This window comes from Myodes glareolus, chromosome 26 (assembly GCF_982192425.1).
Source record: "Myodes glareolus chromosome 26, mMyoGla1.1, whole genome shotgun sequence".
In the NCBI taxonomy this organism is placed as follows: Eukaryota; Metazoa; Chordata; class Mammalia; order Rodentia; family Cricetidae; genus Myodes; species Myodes glareolus.
The window spans coordinates 33,928,571-33,951,589 of record NC_142051.1 but is presented as its reverse complement, the minus strand read 5'-3'; the positions used below and the strand labels follow the sequence as shown (position 1 = coordinate 33,951,589).

General features: G+C 40.0%; 1 protein-coding gene across 5 annotated transcripts in view; it reads left to right on the top strand.

The window, feature by feature from the left end:
• Positions 1–23,019, top strand: part of Eea1 (early endosome antigen 1) — a 147,349-nt gene that overhangs the window by 59,553 nt on the left and 64,777 nt on the right. For 2 of the 5 annotated variants that reach the window (XM_087902097.1, XM_087902098.1), the window contains exons 2-3: positions 14,032–14,115; positions 18,857–18,982. In XM_087902097.1, the coding sequence (XP_087758223.1) occupies positions 14,032–14,115; positions 18,857–18,982 (210 nt within the window). The remainder of the gene's footprint in view (positions 1–14,031; positions 14,116–18,856; positions 18,983–23,019) is intronic. The other 3 variants (XM_087902100.1, XM_087902101.1, XM_087902099.1) reach the window with 2 other exon arrangements.

The following is a 23,019-nucleotide window of genomic DNA, read 5'->3' as shown; positions in this document are numbered from 1 at the left end:
TGGCTCCATCGCTTTGCCTTTTCCAAAGCATTATGTAGTCAGAATCATACAGTATGGAGTCTTTTCATACTCACCTCTTTTAAAAAAATTATTTATTTATTTATTTTTGTTTTTCGAGACAGAGTTTGTCTGTGTAGCCTTGGCTGTTCTTGAGATTCGCCTCACAGAGATCAGCCTGCCTCTGCCTCCGAGTGCTGATTAAAGGTGTGCACACCACCAACTTAGTAATACCCATTTGCTTCCTCCACGTTCTCTCGTTTAGAAATAGTGAATATGAAGGGCGTTGTAGTTGACCCCACGTTTGGGTAGTTTTGACTAAAACCGCTGCAGATGTCTGTGCTCTGATGTGGCTAGCAGTTTTCAGATCATTTAGGTGAATGCCAAGGAGTACAGTCGCTGCAGCATATGCATGTGTTGTGAACTGCTGTTGGCCGTGCCGAAGTCTTCTAAGCTGGCTGCATTGTTTCGCATTTCTTCTAGCAATGAATTCTTGGTCTGTTTTGTACCTTATCCACATCAACATTTGAAATTGCCAGTGTTCTGACTTGGGCCTTCTATGCTGGGTCCAGTGGCAGAATGTAAAGCTGGTTTCTTTATGCCATGGTTAATTTGATATCTTTGTATTTTTAAAAGTATCATTTTTTTTTGATAGGAGGTATCTCAGGTGAACTTGTAAATTCTGTTGGCTAAGGATGTTGAGCATTTCTTTACATGTTTCTTGAATTCTTTGTATATTTTGGGTATTAGTCTTCTATCTGATATGGAGTTGAAAATCTTTCCCATTCTTTAGGCTGCCTCTTTGTCTGATTGATGGTGTCCTTTGCCTTACAGAAGCTTCTCAGTTTCATCAGGTCCCATTTATTGGTCTTATTACCTGCACTATCTGTGTTCTGTTCAGAAAGTCTTCTCCTGTGCCAGTGAGTTCAAAGCAATCCCCTACTTTCTCTTCTTTCAGGTTCAGTGTATGTGATTTTATGTTAACGATTGATCCACTTGGTCTTGAGTTTTGTGCAGGGTGATAGATCTATCTGCAGTCTTCTATGTGCCAGCATCCAGTTTTACTAGCACATTTGCTGCAGATACTTTCTTTTTTTCAGTGTGTATTTCTGGTTTCCTTATAAAAAAAAAAATCAGGAGTCCATATATGTGCAGATTTACGTCTGGATCTTCAATTGGATTCCATTGAAAATTTGTTTGTTCTTATGCCAGTATACCAGTATCATGCGGGTTTTATTACTATAACCTTGTGGTAGTTTGAAATCGGGGTGGTGACACCTCCAGCAGTTCTTTCATTGTTCAGGATTGTTTTAGGTAGCCTACTTTTGTTTGTTTGTTTTTCCATATGAAGTTGAGAATTGTCCTTTAAAGGTCTGTAAAGATTTGTATTGGAGTTTTGACGGGGATTGCATTGAATCTGTAGATTGCTTTTGGTAGGATGGCCATTTTTACTGTCTTCAAATTCTACCAATCCATGAGCATGGGTGATCTTTCCGTCTTCTGATATCTTCATTTCTTTCTTAAAGACTTGAAGTCTTTAACTTGCTTGGTTAGAGTTACCCCAAGATATTTTATATTATTTGAAGCTGTTGTGAAGCTTGATGTGTCCCTGATTGTTTCTCAGTCTGTTTGTCATTCGTATACAGGAGGGCTATTGATTTTTTAAAGTTAATCTTCTATCCAGATACTTTGCTGAAAGTGTTTATTAGATTTGGGAGTTCCCTGGTGGAACTTTTAGGGTCACTTGTGTATCCTATTATATCATCTGCAAAAAAAGGTACTTTGTCTTCTTCCTTTCGAGTTTGTATCCCCTTGATCTCCTTCAGTTGTCTTATTGCTCAGCTAAAACTTCAAGTACTGTATTGAATAGCTATGGAGAGAATGGATAACTTTGTCTTGTTCCTGATTTTAGTCTGATTGCTTTGAGTTTCTCTTCATTTAATTTTATGTTGGCAATAGGCTTGCTGTAATTTGCCTTTATTATGTTTAGGTATGTCCCTTAATCTCTCCAGTACTTTTATCATAAGTGGGTGTTGGATTTTGTCAAAGACTTTTTCCGCATCCAATGAGATGATCATGTGGTTTTTTTTCTTTCAGTTTATTTATTTGGTGGGTTACATTTACTGATTTTCATCTATTGAATCATCCATGCTTCTCTGGGATGAAGCCAACTTGATCATGTTGGATGATCCTTTTGATGTGTCCATGGATTCATTTTTTTGAGTAATTTTGAATCTGTGTTCATAAGCGAAATTGGTCTGTAATTCTCTTTCTTTGTTGTATCTTTATGTGGTTTGGGTGTCAGTATAACCATGGTGTCATAAAATGAACTGAGAAATGTTCCTTCTGTTTCTATTTTGTGGAATAATTGAGAAGTATTGGTATTAACTTTTCTTTGAAGTGGCAGAATTCTGCACTAAACCCATCTGACTCTGGGCTCTTTTTGGGGTTGGGAGACCTGTAATGACTGCTTATATTTCACTAGGGGTTATAGGTCTATTTAAATCATTGATTATCTTGATTTAACTTTTCTAAGTGATACCTATCAAGAAAATCATCCATTTCTTTTAGATTTTCTTGGTGGAGTATAGGTTTTTAACGTTATGTACTTAGGATTCTCTAGATTTCCTTGGTGTCTGTTATGCCACCCTTTTTGTTTCTGATTTGTTAATTTGGATCTTTTCTCTCCATGTTTTAGTTAGTTTGGATAAAGGCTTGTCTATATTGTTGATATTCTCAAAGAACCAACTCTTTGTTTTATTGATTGTTTATATTGTTGTATTTTATTGAAATAGAAACAGACAGCCCTGGGTTTGCTCATTTCTTGCTCTCTACCCCCTTGGGTGTGCTTCCTTCTTTCCCCTAGCGCTGTCAGGTGTGGCGCTCAGTGCTCTGAACTCTTCTCCTGGAACCACTTCTATTGCTTCCCAAAGGTTTGGGTGTGTTGAGTATTCATTTTCATTAAATTCTAAAGTCTTTAATTTGTCATTATTTCTGCCTTGACCCATTTTTCATTTAGTAGAGAATTATTCAGTTTACATGAGTTTTTAAACTTTCTGTTGTTGATAATCCAGCTTTAAGGTGGTCTGATAGGACTCAGGGAGTTATTGCAACTTTCTTGTATGTATTGAGATTTGCCTTGTGTCAAAGTATGTAGTCAATTTTGGAGAAAATTCCATGAGGTGGGGTGAGGTGGAGTTGATTCCTGGAGCTCATTGGCCAGTCAGTCTAGTTGAATTGTTGAGCTCCAGGTTCAGTGAGAGAACATGCTTTAAAAGGTAAGATGGAGAATAAGTGATTGAAGACAACTGACATCGACTTCTACCATCTTTGCACTCAGTGTGTACACATATGTTAACACACACACACACACACACACACACACACACACACACTTGCGCATGATTTAGAGTCCTCTGTCCTTGCCTTTCCAGTCAGGCACAAACAGCTATACACACTTACAAAGGAAAAAATTATAAAGAGCAAAATAAAATTAATGAAAAATCAATTTAAAAAGCATAACATAATATAAAATTTGTACTTTTGTTATTTTATATATAAGACTCAGTAACATTAATTAAATTTACATTGTTGTATAATAATTCCAATTATTATTTCATCTTTATGTGAAACTTGGTCCTGATTAAACAGTAACTTCCCAGTCCTCCCTGCTTCCCCCAACACTGGCAACCAGTGCTCCACTATTACTGCATGTCCTGGCACTAATGAATGACTAGTGTTCCCAGTTGTCCCACGTCAGCACAGACGTGGAATATTAGTCCTCTGTGTCTGACTCATTTCATGCGGCATGATGGCTTTTAGCTTCATGTTGAATATTTCAGAGCTTCCTTCCACATAGAGCCTGAATAATAATCTCTCAAAGTGTTCGCTGTATTTTGTTTCTTTACCCACCTTTTATTGCTTCTGCCTTTTAGCTATTTCCAGTGGTGCTGCTGTAGTGAATCCTGGTTCATAAAAATCTGTGTTGCAGAATGTTTGTTTAACTATCCAAAGATGTGCTGTATTTGTTTAATTATGTACAAAGATGTGTTGCTGTTTTACCTCGTCTGCCTAAGGCACCTGCTTGGCAATTCATTGTTTCCACATGGCCCCTGCTATTCCAGGGCCCAGTTAAACCCGTCACATTTGGTTCATCCGACTGGGCAGCAGCATTTCTGACTCTTGGGTCTGGTACAGCGAAAAGGGCGATGACGCCGCTCTTCACATGTGCCGGTGCCCTCACTGTTTTGTTCTTGTCATGAAGACACATGTATGTGTTATTCACATTCTACCTTCTACTTAGCACCATTTGCCAAGCTTTTAGCTCTTAATAAATAGGAAGGGAATCATGCTGGTTATATGATATACTCGGATAATGTATTTAATGTTGTCTTGGTTAGGGTTTCTAGTGTGAGGGGACCCCATGACCACAGTAACTTTTTTTTTAACTTTTTATTCTTTATGAATTTCACATCATGTACCCCAATTCCTCTCATCTCCCCATCCCTCCATATCACCTTCTGCTTTTTCAACTTCTCCCCAAAGAAAACAAAAATAAAAAAATAAAAAGTAAGAGTGAAGAAACAAATCTCGCCGTGGAAGCTGCAGTGTTATGGTGTGTCACCTAGTGTACCCTTGTGCCCACACAGCTCTGATTGCAGATGCTTATTGCTTCAAGACACAAGTTTTTAGTCTTCATAGAACTCTCAACCCCAGATATTTGTTACAGCTCAGGTTACCAGTTCATCCATAAGACCACCGTCATGGCTTGGTCAGCCCCTGAAGGTCCTGACTTTTAACTCCATCATAAGTGTCAACATACAGCTTATCAGCTTATTCATTTAGACCTCAGCAATAGCTGATCGTGTGTTTTTCAAAGAACTTGTTTTCAAAATTGAAAATTTATTTCTAGCATACTTACCATTTTCTGTGAGGTTAGTCTCTCGTTTCCTTGTTCTTTCAGATGATGTGGGCTGTGAATTGCTAACTCCTCTTTTCCGCATGATAAACACTGTTCTAGTTCCCATCTCAGTCAGCTTCATTGCTTTCAAAGAAGGGAAGATTTCCCCAGGACGTTCTGTATCCAGGCAGCTCTGTCTCGTTTCTAGCAATTAGACTGTGAAAGCGACCCGAGAAGAATTTCCCACTGAAGAGCTTTCATTTCTCTGCTTGGTCTTCTCCAGAGTCACATGCAGAGGTAGGGGTACCATGGGAGACCTGGGAAAATGTGACAAAATAAGAGTCACCATCTACTCGGAAAGCTTCCGTTACCGTATATAGAATATTTGTGTGTCATATAACTAGATGCTTGCTTTGTTTCTGCTAACTCTCTGTTATTAGATGAAGATTTTCAGTTATGTTTGGAAGCTGACACTGTTGGTTTCTTCTTATTTTTTTTCTTATGATAACTGTCAGCCTCCACAGCAGGCAGAGAAAGGGTCTCCACAGAATCCTCATCTTTTCTGTGGGAGTGGATTCCCACTGCGGTGGGAATACATGTGCTGTAGTAAGCTATAATATGCTCGCTCGCTCGAAGAGGTTGAGACAAAGGAAGCATTTTAAAGGCAAAGGCATTGGGACTACTGAAATTACTTGGTGCAAGTGAGAAGGAAGCACGGAACACGCAACAAACCCGCTTAGTAGTTTGGGGGGGGGTGTACAGGCCTGGTGAGGTTGGTGTGCAGGGTTGGGGGGAGAGCGAGCTGAAGATGGTGCCTCCAGCTTTTAAAGGCCACCTAGTGCCTGTGCACAGGGGAATGACGTGACTGTGCCATACACAGATGATGGAGCTCACGCATGTGTGCAAGGGTTCATGCGGCTATGTCATACATAGATGATGCAACCATGCTGCACATGGATCATGCCTGAGGGCTTGTCCGCACATGCGTGGCCTGGAAGCTGGAAGTGTCAGCCATGTTGTGCCTGAAATCATAACAAATATTACATAAGATATTTTGAAATAAGAATTCGTGGCTACAAAGATTAATCCCAAGGGTGATTTCAGTCCAGGTTGCCGGGCAGATGTTCTTGCAGGAGTATATTTTGTTTGTTTGTTTGTGTAAAGTTGTGCTGATCTTTGTGCAGTGTTGTGGTTCTTCTCACACCCTTTCACGATAATTACCACCAGGTGTGGGAGAATTCCTTAATAATCTCACAGCTTTATTTTTCTTAGGGTTGATATAAGTGACTTCATTTTGATTCCGACAACTTTCTCATAGTGGTGCTAGTATGATCCTGACATGGAAATTATGTGTGTCTGTATTTTGCAGTGTTGGGATCTGGAACATGCTTAAGCAAGCGCTTGACCATTGAGTGATGCCCCAGCCCAGATTATCAACATTTGTAAACATGCAGTAAACAGCTAAGCTGAAGCTGAAGCAGATCAGCAGTTTGTTTCTAAGAGAACCTCTGCTTTAACTTTTCAGGGCAGTGGTCACCTTTTAGGTGTTTCTACAGCAGGCAATGATAACAGCCGTGTTTCTTTTTGGCTAAAAAAGTGTTGTGTTGTGTTATGTTTGCCTGCTTGCTTTTGTTTTTCAAGCTTGTGTTTCACTGATAGCAGTCTTGTAGAGATTAATGCTACATTATCTTAGTAATATACAATTGGCTCCTTTTACTAAAAACTAACAGTCTAGGGTATTCTGCATATTGTAATCACTTGTTATTTATTTGAATAGCGTAAATGTTTTTGTTTCCTAATTGCAGTTACTGATGTGATGTTATTTGTAAGAAATGTAAAGTTGAGTCCGTCCTAGTGTATGGCACAGACTATTAAAATCTTTGGGATTCCCTATAATAGGAAAAGTAGCTTGCTCCTTCCCTGAGTTATAGAAAGCCCTTTTCCACTTCACCTTTAGTTCACCTTAATGAGGTGAAAATATCTCTCTCTCTCTCTCTCTCTCTCTCTCTCTCTCTCTCTCTCTCTCTCTCTCTCTCTGTGTGTGTGTGTGTGTGTGTGTGTGTGTACTGGGGATTGAACCTAAGGGCTGCCTGTGCCAGGCAAGTGCTCTACCACTAAGATACTTCTTCAAACCCTGCCCTTCTGTTTTGAATTTTTATTTTAAGACAAGGTTTTCCTAATAGCTCAAGCTGGCCTTGAACTTGGGACAGTCCCGCCTTTTTATCAGGTCTAGCAAGGGTGATAATTGATGCTTCCCTTTCTGCGTCAGAGATTATCTGTTACTGGAATGAGTCTGGCTGCTGGACACATGACAGACTGGGCGGTAAAGTAAGATAAGGTGTGGAAAGAAAGGCGACTTGAGTGGGAACCTGCTCAAGGAGAAGACAGGCTCCATTAGACTCTTGTTACTAGAGCCTGGCTACAAGTACAGCTGAGATGCTGATTTAGGGCTGCTTTAAATGGGGTAGTTAATTACTTCTCTTGACAGGTGGATCAGGCAAGGCAAGTCTGATCCTTATCACCTAGTCAAGATAAGCTTCAGTCTTGCAGATTTCAAGAACAAAGATCATTATCCTCCCTCCCCCATTCCTATCACTGGTTAGTACTCCCACTGTGCAGTTACACATTATACAAGGGGTAGGCTAGAGTGGGTAGTTGTCCTGAGGATCTTTTGCAAAAACTAAGGAAAACACCTTAATTCTCTGCTTCAATTGCCAGAGGAGCTAACCAAAGCTTCTAATTTGGAACTGTGAACTTAACCTCAAGGTGAAGAGGGGTTAGAGGCTGAGTTAATCAACAATGGCACAGATTTAATCAATCACGCTTAAATAATGGAACTTCCATTAAAAATCTTAAATTTGGAAGTCTGAAGTTACTGAACGCCTCCATTACTTGGTAAGGAGGCGTGCTCCAAATGCCACTGGACAGGATTGCCTTTGCTCAGGACTCATCCAGACGCGGCCCTCAACCCCTCTTCATCTGGCTTTTCATTGTCATCTTTATAGTGAAATGTTTCTCTGGACTCTTTGAGCTTTACAACAAGTTACTGAACCAGACGGTTGTGGGAACCCTTGACTTAGGGTCAGTGACAGAAGTTTGGATGACTTAGGTATCTGTTCCTTAGTATTGACATCTGAAGGGATGGGAAGTCCTATGACACGTTAGTCCTATGACGCTTAAGTCTGTGTGATTTGCAGAATGTCTCAGCAGCGCCAGATTTTAGTAAACTGTAGGGCATGGCACTGGCTCCCGGAGAGAACTGAAGCTTGGTGTGGACCACCCACCCGTTGGACTCCGATCAGTAGTGAATAGGGAGAGAGTTTTGTTTTACTTTTTTTTCTGAGTCTATTTGATATTATTGATGGATGTTTGTTAACTATACTTGCCTCAATCTTTTTATCAGGCTCATTTTTGGGGGAAATTATTTTTAATAGACTTTCAAAAGTATTATAATAATACTAATAACTTGCTGGAAAAAGATAGTTAAATGGTTAATAAAAACATACTAACCCACTCTTTGGGTAAAATGAGGAATAGAAAATAACACCCTAACGTGAAGATCATTGTCTTACATGTTTACCTTTTCTTAGTGTTTACATTTTCATGTCATAAAAACTTTGTACTTCATGCCTTCTATAAATTCAGGGCTGTATTATCTATTTTTATATAATTTTTATATTTATTTTAAAAATCTTAATCATATCTTTGTTTTGAACATAATAAAGAATGAAAAACAAGTTTTTTTATTTTTATAGATAATTCACTGTGTAGAATGCTCTTTCTCTGGTTCCTGGAAAAGTTTTGTCTACAAGCCCAAGCACATTGCTAGTGGATTACAGTGTTTAAAAAGTGTCTGTTTATGGCAAAGAGCAGGAGCACTGTCCGCCTCCTGAGTCCCCGGTGGGTCTGACTTCCGTCTACCACCTCACCTGACACTTTCGGTCCCTAATATAGATTATGATTACTGTTACCTGTTTTTGGTCCTAAAACCCTGTACACTTGCTGTTTGTGTTTTGTTTTTGCTGAGCTGGATTCTTGTTTTGAAAATAGTTTTGCCTTTTTAATATTTAAAAATCTATATTTGGAACAGAATTATCTGGTTTTGTATCAACTTTAAGTGCTATTTGGATCATAGTCTGAACAAGCTCTCTCTCCTGTGGTTCTTTTATTGGCTTTAACCCTTTTTGTTCCATGCCTCACATTCCCAAATGCTAGAATGACAGGCATGTGTGCATTACCAAACCTTTTGGGTATATCATTTTTTGAGTATATCATTTTGGGAAAGAATCTTGTATTAGTTTTTGGATCAGTAATATTGAAAAAAACATTAAACACTTAAAAATTGTAAGTTAAATATAAATATTTCATGGACATTCAGTGAATACAGTAAAGATATACTATGAGTAAGTTTGGAAAGTTAGGTTTAGGAATCTTAAAGGTGCTGTGGAAATCCAGGCCTGTTCTCCATAGTACCAAGAAATCAGAGATTCCCCAAAGCCCAGGGCTAATCCTGCCAGGTGAGAATAAGACCACTGCCACATTTGCCAAATTTGAAGCAAACTTTATTAAATACTGGCCAGGATGATGGATAGTGGCCAGCTCCATACCTGTGATTCCCAGAGAATGGTCGTGAATTATGTTAGTCAAGGGCTTATAAAGGAAAACCCTACCAGGCTATGTATTTTCTGCCCTCATCCTGCCTGGGCAAGCATATATCTTAATTTACCTCCTGCCTGTGTGTGATCAGGTACACCCTGTGCAGTTGAGGCAACCAACCTTATTCACAGAAGTGAATTTGTTTGGCTTCTTATATGAACAACAGCCCCCACCATCCCAGGATGTTATCTGTCCTTGGACAAGTGGGGCTTACAGTTTAGAGCCAGTTTTGTTTTATAGATGTCTTACGCATAGTAATTTAAAGCACAACTTTAACCCTTTCACAAGAAGAGCAATCTGAGGATTCTACTTTTAAAGGACATCTAACTCCTTTATATCAATCCACCTTAGAAGAAATATTAGAAAAATATACCATTGTGTCCACAATAATTGAAGATAGGTCATTGGGTCATTGGAAAGGAGTCAGGGCAAAGATTGTTTTACATTTGACTTTTGACCCCATTTTAGCCCCTACATTTTGTCTTTCTGTAAAGCTTTTTGAGATAAAAGCCAAAATCCCAAACCCAAAACAAAACCCTCAGTGAGAAAGCCTAGGAACTACCAGTCTCCTTCCCCAGACATGTCACTGAAGATTGGAGCTGTCATTAGATACTGAAGACATAGAGGATAAATTTCATCAATGGAAGGATGATCCCCTGAAGAGAGACTGGGATCATCATTAGAGCCATTTGGAAAATCATCAGACAGTCATGTGGCTGAGATTTCACAAGACCTGCTGTGTCTTAGCCAGATAAAAAAGCTTGGCCCATCCCCCTACAAACACAGGCATCTCAGAAAGGTCATAGGACAAACAAAATGAGATGAGCAGAAGGAACAGGTGCAGACTTACTGCCCCCATCACTTAAGCGCCTTCATTTACTCTACAAAGTGAAGACTATAGATTCAAAACCTGACCCTGCCCCAAGGACAGATTGCAGAGCCATCACGATGGAGCATCAGCGTGACACATCAGAAATGCCACACTGAGCCCTGTGGACGATCAAGAGTCTTAGGTCCTCTTCTTCAAAGTGACGTCATTGCCGTCAGTGGCACTCTACTTTGGTCAGTTCCTAAACTATATATAGCTGACTTTCTCAGGGTAGTTTCCCCGTAGAAAGGACAGCCACAGCCCTGAGGACAGAAAGTGATCCTCAGGTTCCTAGACCTGGCCTGCTGAACCATGTGGGCAGAAAGAACCTGTAGTAACTAGAGTAGATTCAGTAGATAGAGTAGATGTTCCTTGTGTTTAATTTTACAGTTTTTTCCAGTATGCTATTATTTTTATAATAGTTAATTCTTTTCTGTCAAAGAGACAGCTGTTTTTATTCTGAGAAACTCAAGCCTGAAGAGAAGTGAAAGCACAGTAACTTGGAACCCTTTAACTCTACCCTGTGGTGGAGGCGGCTCTGCCTCCTTCCATGTATACCTCATTTGCCCTGTCTGCCGTCGTTTCGGATAGTGTGTCTTGGTCATAATGACTAGCTGGGTACTCCTTGCGTCTAGCTCCTCTCATTTTCTCCTGTCTTTGACCAGAGATTAGCTTTCACTTATTCCACCTTTAACATTGTTTTAGAATTCTGTTTTCCATCAATCGCTTGGCTAGGTCTCAGGGTGCAGTAGCCGCTGTTGTTTCCGACCGCTGCCCCTCTATCTGGAAAGAATTCTGCCTTCATCCTTTATGCCATGGTCACGGCATTTTTCTGAATTGTGCTTCTGGTATTCTGTAGCTTTATGTGTTAAAACAATAGTTATGCACAAGATAAAGTTTCTTTCTTGTCATTCTTTAGCTAGACTGTCACAGAACCTTGAATTTTTTCTGAGGATACTAATGAGTACAGGTTGACTATTATCTCCTTTTGAAAATGCTTGGGACTGGAAGTACTTTAAATTTCAGATTTGCTTGTATGCAAATGAAGTATCTCAGAGGAGAACAAAGCCTAAACATGAATTAATTTTTATTTCATATACACATTATACATTTAAACTGAAGGTAGTTTTATATAGTATATTAAATAATTTTGTGTGGGGGACAATTTGTTGTGAAATTTCATATTTTTCTTTAGACAGGATCTTCTATAGCCCAAGCAGGCCTCAGACTCATGAGCCTCCTGCCTCAGCTTCCCCATTGCTGGGACTGCACCCAGCTAGGTGGATTTTTACAGCTGTGTCAGGTTGGCACTCAGAAGTGTCAGATTGTGGGACATGGTAGATTTTTAAAATTGGGGTGTTCTGCTTGTGTTCTTTTACAGTTCAGAGCCATCCAGTTTCCTCCCTGTTTATTATGTTTATTTTATGTGGATGAAGGTTTGTGTGTGTGCATTTGCACTATTTGTATGCCAGATGCCCATAGAGTTACACCCGGCTCTGAGTTACCATGTAGGTACTAGGAACTGAACCCTGTTTCTCTGCATGAGTAGCAAGTGCTCTTATCTGCTGAGCTTCTCCACAGCCCCTGTTTCCTCATTTTTATGCTGCTATGTTTGATTAATCTCTTTCCAGCATAGAAAATAAAATTCTAATCTTATATGCTCTGAGTGACTATGTTTAAGAAGAGTTTGGGAATTTCCTTGTAAATTTAATTACCTGTTTTGATTTCCTATTTGTCCCAACTTCCCAATTTATATAAGAGCAAAAAACTATAAATAAATAAATGTGTACAGTATATAAATGAGGAAATAAAAGGAAATGTGGACTACTTGGTCAGTCTAAATATTTTTACTTGATCAGCATAAATAATTTAAATATAAAAATAGTGAAAGTATGATTAAAATTGTGAGAAACAGAATAGCAATAGCAAAAACTGAAGAAAACTAAAACCCAACCCCCTAGTAATTGTGTCTTGCTATAGTAATCATTATTTGCATTTTGAAATATTTCTTTTTAATGTTTTTATTATATATATTGTTATAATGCATATATGTATTGATTTATAAGGGAACTATATATACACGCGCGCGCTTGCGCGCGCGCACACACACACGGTGATATCTTGTTTGTACAGATAAAGTTTGCTTGAAGATCTGAGGGCAGAGCTGTCCACTAGTTAACCACGGAGGTCTAGAGTTCTGAACAGATAGACAGGAAGTGATGAGGCTAGATGGAGAGAGAAAGAGATAAAGTGGAAGGAGACAGGGACACAGTCTCTTTGGTGTCTGTGGTTTTGCTCCTTCATCTCTGATCTCCCAGCATTTCCCCCTATATATGACTCTATTAGAACTCGTGCTACACACACACACATGCACACACACACACACACACACCCGTACACACGCTCACGCACTTGAAGTGGATCTGAATATATAACTGAGGCTGATCTGTAACTTGCAGTAACCCACCCTGCCTCAGTCTCTTGTGTGCTGTGATTTCAGCTATTTTATGTTTTCTAATATAATTTTAGTGTTTTAACTGGTGAATTCAGATAAGCAGGACTTCATTTTTGATATAGTATTTAGATAAAATATATACTGATTATGTTCAGTACATAGACAAGGTAAGAAAAAGAAATGTGGACTGTCTGATTTGTTCTTATTTTGAACATATTTTAAAGTATAAAAGTATTTTTGTGTGTTGAAGCAAAGTTGTATGAGTTGTTCTCAGTCTTGGGTACTTGTACATTTCCGCAGTGATTTCTAACAGAGAAGCAGTATTGAACAGCGACTGAGAGCCACATAATTCCAATGAAATCCTTTTCCTCTGTTTATTAGTCATATGTCCTTGGCAGGATTTTAAGCCACCGTGCCTCATATACATGTATTTGAGGACAATATTTGAGTTAGTTCTTGTCCTTTGAATCTCTTTTTAGTGTTTTACTAGATTTCACATTAATTTACTGTAACACATAGGTATTAATAAACAGTGTTAGGGGATAGGTGCAGCTGGAGCTGAGAAGACCTTAAACTTGTGTCCCTGTGCTTGCTGGTGCAGCAGGGGTCGCAGATAGACTGACAATGGTGGGCCTGGTGGTAGATGACGGAATGGGCGAGCAGACAGTTTGGGTAGTGCTTCCCTCCACGCCTGTGCTGACAGCTTATGTAGGAAAGAGGGCAGTGCAAGAGGACTCAGAAGATGAGCATTTCGGTTGTGCTTCTGCTTCCTTCTCTTTGTCGCTGTAGTTTTGGTAGTGGTTGTTAGCCATCAAAAGCAAGTGTCACAGGCAAGTCATTTATCACTTTAGATGGTGTCTCTCCAGAGACAAGATGTCTTACCTGTCTCAGAGATATCATTGTGATTAAATATGTTTTATGAAAGTGAATTGAAGGTTACGAAACATTGTATTTAGAAGCTTTATTTAAGAGAATGAGAATTGAACCTGCATAGAGATCCTGCTGTGCACAGAATGAAGGTCAGTCCCCAGAAGGGGTGCTGTTGCCACTGCAGCCTGTTATGAAGATACTTAATTTCCTTGTCTGACATTCTTTATTTTGTTGTACAGCTTATGAATGTATTCACACATTCTTTGATTTTTTTTCCTGTTTCAGACTCCTGGGAGAGTTGGCTCTCAAGGCTCAGATTTAGATTCATCAGCAACTCCTATAGATGTCAACAATGAAAGTTCCTCAGAGGTATGGAAATATAATAGAGAAGAAGATTCACTGTTATTTAAGGGAAAATTAGCAAATACTTATAGTAATGATTGAAAACTTAAATTGTGTTCATAGGGAAAATTCTCATAAGTTGTATTATTAGAATGTGACTTTTGGGTTATGTTCATACAAATATACTAATGTTTGGTTGTAATAATGAAAAACTGCCTATTAAGATTGAAAATTGAAATATTACTAGTTTGTCTTTTTATGTTGTCATCTCAATTTAATGAAGCATAATTTAGTCTTTTAATAAAGAACTTAACACTTAATATGTATGTGTGTACCATCATAAACTGGGTTAATTAGATTATGTATCACATTTTTACAGTATTTTCTGTATCATCTGTTTTCATGACCTGTTAAATTTTATTTTATTTTTGTTAGCTTAGTAAAAACTAGTGAAAATGTAAATGAGCTTAATTTCAATTACGAAGCCTTCTAAATTGTATTACTATTTTTAGTTTTAAGAAGAAAGTGATACTTGTTCATAGAAAAAAGAGATAAAGAAAATCCATGTTTATTATCACTTAAATGTTAAGGTAAAAGCTCTAAATGTTAGGTTAATCTTCCAAGTCCAGGAACAAAGCAAGGCACCTGCTGGCCACAATTCTGCTAGATATCACAATAGTGTATATACTGCCTGCTGTCTGCACCTTCCTTCTCCCTTCCTTTTTCCCTGTGAATGAATCTCGCCTGTGCAGGATGCTTTTTCCACATGTGCTGACATGTTGGTGTAATCCTTTCCTTTTGTTCTGTAATGAAGTACATACATTTAAAATAGTATTGACGTACCCTTGTATTCCTAGGGTATTTGTAATCTCACTTGACAATGTTGTGTTGTTATCACTGTTTTAATACGTTGTTTGTAAAAAGCCGAACGGTCCCGTGGTGCCGTGCCACTGCAAGACAGCATGCAAGCCGGGAACTAAGCTGGAGACTTAAAAACACAGAGACAGACACACAGAGAAAGACAGGGACACGGGTCATCCTTGATACAAGAATGCCAAGTTTATTGTGCTCAGGGGAAGCTTGGATAGGGATTTTTAGCCATGCCCAGCTCTCAGGATCTTTCAGCTGCCAGAACCCACTCCCCCACTCCCCTGCCATCAGGGTCTCGTGCTCAGAGCAGCTGCAGGCACAGGGGTTTTGCTCCGTTCACTCCAGCAGGCAAAGGGTCTAAAGCAAGCAAAGAAAGCCAAGAGGCCAGGGGTCTGCAGCTCCCAACAGTTGTTGGATTGTATTTGTTAATTTTTCAAGGTGTTTACATATGTTCATGATAATGATTTACTATTTTTTTTTTTTTTTTTTTTTTTTTGGGATACAGCCCTCACTCTGCTCCTGGCTGGCTTGGTACTTGCTATGTAGGCAGTCAGAAAACAAAATCTTCTAAAAATGTATCAGGATAGATAAATTGGTGTTTATTTATCTACAAAAGTAGAGTAGGCAGGAAGGTGTAGAACATCTTTTGTGTAGCTGTGGTTTTATATAGTTTTCACTGAGGAGTTCTCCAGTGGAAAATGGGGGTGGTGGCTTGCCGTCGAACTGAAGAAGGTGAAGAAATGAGCCAAGGACAAGGGATGAGACAAGTGTTGGCCTAGACAAGAAGGACACACTGTAATTCTTAGAGCTAAGAGCATGTCTGACATGGTGAAGACCAGCTAGGATGGTAATGTAGCTCTAGAGTACTGAGCGAGCACAGATTGGCCCAGGGAGGCCCACCTCTTGCAGGCCTTGTAGACGTTATACACACTGAGTGGTTGAGTCTCTGGGAGGTAGAGAAGCCGCTGGGGAATCTCGAGCACAGAAATGGTTAGCTTGGCTCATATGCCTGTCATAGGACACTCCGTGTAGCTGCTGTGTTGAAAATGAACTTGGTGGTGTGAAGGGTGGGAGCACAGGGGCCCCCTGTGTGCAGTGTGATCGTTGTGGCTTCAGGGTGTGACAGTGGAGGGGCTGAGCCTCTGGCTTTGTTCTGAATGCAGGTGAGGAGTGTTTTCTGGTTTTGTGAAGTCTAACAGAATTTTCTTGGTAACTTTCTCCAGAAGTGTGTAAGTTTCTTGATGTTGGAGAGTTTGCCTCTTTGACGGTGTTTCCAGTCACGCAGTAATGTGTTTTAATGAAGGATTAGATGACTGCAAGACATTTGCATTGACAGCTGTGAGCAGAGTAAAACACAGTCTAAATCGTTAGTGGCTAAAGAAAGCGAAGCAGGCAGGAGTCACCCTTTAGAGAAGTGCTGTTCCCCAGTTCCAGTACTTGGGCTGTGGGTGTCTGGAAGGTAACTCCTTGACCAAAGGTGAATTCATGTTCCTTGCTTTTACCCTCTGGGTAATTAGCTTTTAAGGGATGTAAACAAAGGAATACTGAAATATGTAGAGATAGCTAAGCTGGTAAAGTACTGGAACGGAATTCTATCATCAGAATGTTAAATTAAATGGTAGTGATGCGTGCTTGTAATTCTAGCAGTAGGGAGGTAAGACAGGCAGTCTGTGGAGTATGCTGGAGAGCCAGTATAGTCTGAGTCTGCATGTGAGTGCTAGGCTTGTGAGAGAACGGTCTCAAAATACAAAAATAAAAATTCTCTTTTAACTTCCACATGTACTTGCATATACATGTATGTATACCCCCCATAATATACCACATATGCCCCCTTAGACATACACTCGTGCTCATAACACACACATGTGCACATGCATGCACACGCACATACACACACAGAGAAGGGTTCCTTTGTACTGGGTGATACTTGTGCTTTACATGTTGTGGTAGCTTTCTTTTCATTACCTGAAATTAAATGACAAAAGAAAAATGTCTTCATCAGTGTTCTATTGCTGTGAACAGACACCATGATCAAGGCAACTCTTACAAAAGAAAGCATTTAATTAGAACTTGCTTATAGTTTCAGAGGTTTTAGCCCATTACCATCATGTTGGGAGCATGGTGGTGTGTAGTAGTCACGGTAGCTGAGAGCTCTCCATCCAGATCTGCAGGCACCATACAGAGAGAGAGAGAGAGAGAGAGAGAGGGAGGGAGAGAGAGATTGACTGACCGACCTGTTTTGGGCACTGAAACTTCAAAGCCCACTGCTAGTGACATACTTCCTTCAATAAGGCCACACCCCCTTTACAAGACCACACCTCCTAATTCCTCTCAAGTAGTGCCATTCCCTGGTGTTCAAATATATGAGCCAATGGGGAGCCATTCTTATTCAGACAGTCACACGGAAGATATTTTTTCTTTTCTTTCTTTTTTTTTTTTTTTGGCTTATAGTTTTAGTGATCTCAGATCATGACTTTATTGATTTGGCTTATAGTTTTAGTGATCTCAGATCAGATCTTTATTGGGCTTGTGTTGGGTAGAACATTGATCAGAGAGAGCATTACTGAGCAAAGTTAGTTATCTCATGGTGTCAAGAAGTGGAGAGGAAGACAAAGACGGAGAAACAGGAAGACATACCCTCCAACGCATGCCCCCACTGACCTAATACTCTAATTACATCCCAGGGCTCCAGGTCTACATTTGTTTTTACACAAAAAGTTAGAAACCTTTGTTCCTCCTGCTGTATTTTCTTCACTTTGTTCATATTCCCAACTCCTTTATCTTCTTATCCTTTCATTGTTGTATAAGATAACCTCAAACATTAAATCAGTGAGGTAGCCCACACTTTAAACATTAAATCAGTGAGCTAGCCCATACTTTAAACATTAAATCAGTGAGCTAGCCCACACTTTAAACATTAAATCAGTGAGCTAGCCCACACTTTAAACATTAAATCAGTGAGCTAGCCTACACTTTAAACATTAAATCAGTGAGCTAGCCCACACTGTAAAATGTGGCATTATTAGGGATGGTTTTTGTTCCTGTTCTGTTGCTGTGGAGAGACCCTGTGATCAAGGCAACTCTCATCAAGGAAAGCGTTTAATTGGGGCTTTGCTGACAGTTTCAGAGTGTCAGTCCATTGTTGTGGTAGGCAGCATGGTGGCACACAGGCAGAAACTGGAGCAGCAGCCGAGAGCTGCATCCTGGGCTATGGGCAGAGAGAGATTGTGCCTGGCATGGGCTTTTGAAACCTTAGAGTCCACCACCAGTGGCACTCTTCCTTCAACAAGGCCATACCTCTAATTTTAATCCTTCCCAAATAGTGCCACTCTGTGGTGACCAAGTATTCAAGTGTATGAGCCTGTGGCCCATTCTCATCAAACCACCACAGACTTACTTAGCTCAAGAAACAGAAAGAAGCATCCTGTACTGGGGATTATTGAGATGGGAAGATATGATCTTTGCTGAGTGGAACACAATAAAGACTAAATCATTTTGATTAAGACAATTTCTTGTTGAGACTATCACATAAAGGTATTTTCTGTACTGGCTGGAACTTCTTGATCTAAAATAAAACCTAACTTGCCAATATTGGGGTTCAGGTAACTATGGACAAAGTGCTTCAACAAAAACAATTTAGAATGTGTAAACCAGAGTATTTGAGTCAGACCAGCTGGATACCACACTGAGCAAATGACCAGGGGAAATCTGCAATGTGAAGATGGGCACGAACTTTTAAGTTCCGTTTCAGAGACACCTTTCGTCTTTTGCAGCTACACCATGAACTCCCCCTGATCCATACCCAAGAACAATTGTTTAATCTCTTCTTATACATGTTTGCAGTTTGTATGCTCGTGTTTTGTTTTACTGAAGACAAACTAAAGTTGTTATTTCACAGGGTTTCATCTGCCCATTGTGTATGAAAAGATGTGTAACTGCTATTGACTTGTCGGAACATTACCAGGAAGTGCACACTGAACACGAGGCAAGAGGACAGGAGCTTCTTAGTGGCTCCACTGTGACTGTGGGTCCTTACATTTTGCTTTGACACCTTGGTTCTGGGTTGCTCAATATCATTTTGTTCTCCCTGCCTTGGTGTTGGTTCCCTTCTATGCTATAAGGGAGTGCGGATGGCTTTAGTTATGCATGCTTGAGAAGAATCAGTAAGGAAGAGGCTCTTGGGTCTTCTGCTTGGTTTCTTCTATTGTTTCCGGCCATCTTCTTGTGAACTTGGAAATAAATGTAAATGCTTAATATGTATACATACATTTTGTCATGAAATTTGAAATATAAAGTGATATTTCAATATTTGTAGGATAATCTATTATTCATGCTTTATTAATGAATTATTAAAGCACTTATGTTAAAATGATTGTATTTTGTGTCTGAATAGCATTAGAACCTGAATCTAAGACTGGTTTCATCTCTGTTTCGCTTCACTGGAGGTGATGCAATGTGCATCCTCAGCCACGGTGACGTGTAAAACCTTCCTCTGCAGCAGTGGTACTCACCCTCCTAGTGCTAAGACCCTTCAGCACAGTTCCTCATGCTGTGACCCCCATAACATTGTGTCATTGCTACTTCATGACTGTATTTGTTGCTACTGTTTTGAATTGTTATGTAAATATTTGCATTTTCCAGTGGTCTTAGGTGACCCCTGTGAAAGGGTTATGTGACCCCCAAAGGGTCACGGCCCACAGGTTGAGAACCACTGCTCTATAGGGTAGGCCTGCTGCATATCTAAGGCTGGGTGGGCCAAGTATTAGGGGAAATTATTTTTAGATTGGAAAGAATTTCTCTGATGATCTTGCGAATATGTTTCTTTTTAAAATTTGGTATTAAAAAGCAAAAAAGCATAACTTTTTAGTTCTTTTACAAATCTCATAGAAGAATGAAACCTGGTACTATATAAACCTATGAAGTATGACAAAGTATGACTTTTTGTATGAAGCATTTCTACATAAGAAAACAACCCAGCAAACCTGTTTAACCTGTTAATGGAATCCTTTACATAGAGCAGATGTTCTAGGTGTAAAGGAGAGAAAAGGCAAAGCGGCACATCAGTAGGTTTCTGTGATCGGTGTTATCTGTGAAAAGGACCGCGGGCTAATTCAGGTGGGGCGGTCAGAAAGGAGTTCACAGGGATAGTGACTGGGGCACGTGGGGGCACTGGCTCACTGTTTGGACCAGGGCAAGGAGAGATAGAGCAAAAGGGCTTAGACGTTCAGTGTGTTTTTAGTTGTCTAGTTCGTGGGTCAGGGTTTCTTCTTTTTATTTAAGTGAAGGTGACAGTCTTAGGCACTTACCATGTAAGAGCTCTCCTTATGAACTCAAGACCCTCGCTGGTCAACAGGAGTACCGTAAGTATGGAGTCAGGGTAAGTTCTTAGCTACACTGGAGCCAAGAAAGGATTGCAGATAACAACTCTTGAGCAGAGAATTTGTTCCTTTTAATCTTAAACTAGCTTTTGAAAGTTGGTGACAAATTTGGAAAGATACAGCTGGCTATTTTTAGCACATTTTTGCTCATTAATATTTCTCTGCAGTTTGTCTATCTAGCAGACTTGGTGCTTTGAGTATAGTTTAGAAAAAAATAGTCTTTTATTTTGTATCAAACTCCATGAGCTAACAGGTACAATTGCTTCATTCATGGGCAATTGGTAGAAGCTAATTATATTTAATATACTTTTTATTACTCTTTATCAAATTAACATTACTATATATCACAGTAATGATTTTTAGAAATGATTTTGAAACATAAAACAAGGTAAAGTAGGTATAGGAATTAAAGAATCTTGCTGGAATTAAGAGTGGAGGATACTAATTAACTGATCAAATATTTATGTTGTTAAAACTTCATGCAAAGATTTAAAAACAGTTAAGGTGAGCAAATATATGAACTTTACAAAGATTTATTTTTCTCACAGCTTTGTCAAAATTTAAGTTTTTTTTTTCAAAGTTTATTAAATTATGAAAGTTTCCATTTCCGCCCCTCCTCCCAACACCTCTCCCCTCCCCCTCCTCCTCCCTCTCCATCCCTAAGAGCAGTCAGGGCTTCCAGCCCTGTGGGAAGTTCAAGTTCCTCCCCCCTCCTTCCAGGTCCCGGAAGGTGAGTATCCAAACAGACTGGATCCCAAAAATCCAGTATATGCAGAGGAAACAAGTCCCAGTGTCATTGTCAGTGGCTTTTCAGAAAGGCTCCAGGCCAGCCACATTCAGAGAATCCGGCCACATTCAGAAAATCTGGTTGGATCACATGCTCGTTCAGTCCCAGTCCAACTGGCCTTGGTGAACTCTCATTAGATCAGTCCCCTTGTATCAGTGGGTGATCGTACCCCTCGCGGTCCTGAGTTTTTTTTTCATGTTCTTCCTCCTTCTGCCCCTCATTTGGACCATGGGGGGCTCAGTCCGGTGCTCCAATGTGGGTCTCCATCTGTATCGCCATCCATCGTCAGATGAAGGATCTATGGTGATAAGCAAAATCTTCATCAATATGGTTATAGGCCAAGGCCGGTTCAGGCACCCTCTCCTCTGTCTAGAGAACAGTCTGGGGATCTCTCCTTGGTCCTGGGATCCCATTTATAATCAAGTCTCCTGTAAACCCTAAAATGACTCCCTTAGTTGAAATATATTCTTCCCTGATCTCATATCCATCCTTCCTCCCTCCCCCCATCCCAGTCCACCTAACTTTCCCCATTCCTCCTCTACTCCCTTCTCTCTAACCCTCTCCCCTTACAACAACCCTCCCACCCCCCCCCCCCATGCACCCGAGGTTACCTGGGACTCTTGTCTATTTCCAATCTCCAGGCAAATAGCTACATGATTTTCAACAGATTCACCTTCTTATTTAGCTTCTCTAGGATCACGAATAATAGGCTCAAAGACCTTTAATTATGGTTAGAATCCACATATGAGTGAATACATACCATATTCCTCTTTTTGGGTCTGACTTACCTCACTCAGTAAAGCGTTTTCTATTTCCATCCATTTGCATGCAAAATTCAAGATGTCATTGTTTTTTACCGCTGAGTAGAACTCTAATGTGTATATGTTCCACACCTTTATTAACCATTCTTCTATTGAGGGGCACCTAGGTTGTTTCCAGGTTCTGGCTATTACAAATAGTGTTGCTATGAACATAGTTGAACAAATGCTTTTGTAGTATGATAGGGCATCTCTTGGGTATATTCCCAAGAGTGGAATTGCTGGGTCCTGAGGGAGGTTGACTCCCAGTTTCCTGAGAAACCGCCACACTGATTTCCACAGTGGCTGCACAAGTTTGCATTCCCACCAACAATGGACGAGTGTTCCCCTCATTCCACATCCTCTCCAGCATAGGCTATCATTGGTGTTTTTGAGTTTGGCTATTCTGACAGGTGTAAGATGATATCTCAAAGTGGTTTTGATTTGCATTTCCCTGATCGCTAAGGAGGTTGAGCATGACCTTAAGTGCCTTTTGGCCATTCGGAGTTCATCTGTTGTGAATTCTCTGTTCAGTTCAGTACCCCATTTTTTAATTGGGTTAATTAGAGTTTTAGTGTCTAGTTTCTTGAGTTCTTTGTATATTTTGGAGATCAGACCTTTGTCTGATGAGGGGTTTGTGAAGATCTTCTCCCAGTCGGAAGGTAGCCTTTTTGTCTTACTGACAGTGTCCTTTGCTTTACAGAAGCTTCTCAGTTTCAGTAGGTCCCATTTATTCATTGCTTCTCTTATTGTCTGCGCTCCTGGGGTTCTGCTTAGGAACTGGTCTCCTGTGCCTATATCTTGTAGACTACTTCCCACTTTCTCTTCTATCAGGTTCAAAGTGGTCGGATTAATGTTGATGTCTTTAATCCATTTGGACCTGAGTTTTGTGCATGGTGATAGATATGGATCTATTTTCATTCTTCTACAGGTTGACATCCAGTTATGCCAGCACCATTTGTTAAAGATGCTTTCCTTCTTCCATTGTATACCTTTAGCTCCCTTGTCAAATATCAGGTGTTCATATGTTTGTGGGTTAATACCCGGGTCTTCTATTCGATTCCATAGGTCGACTTCTCTGTTGTTATGCCAATACCAA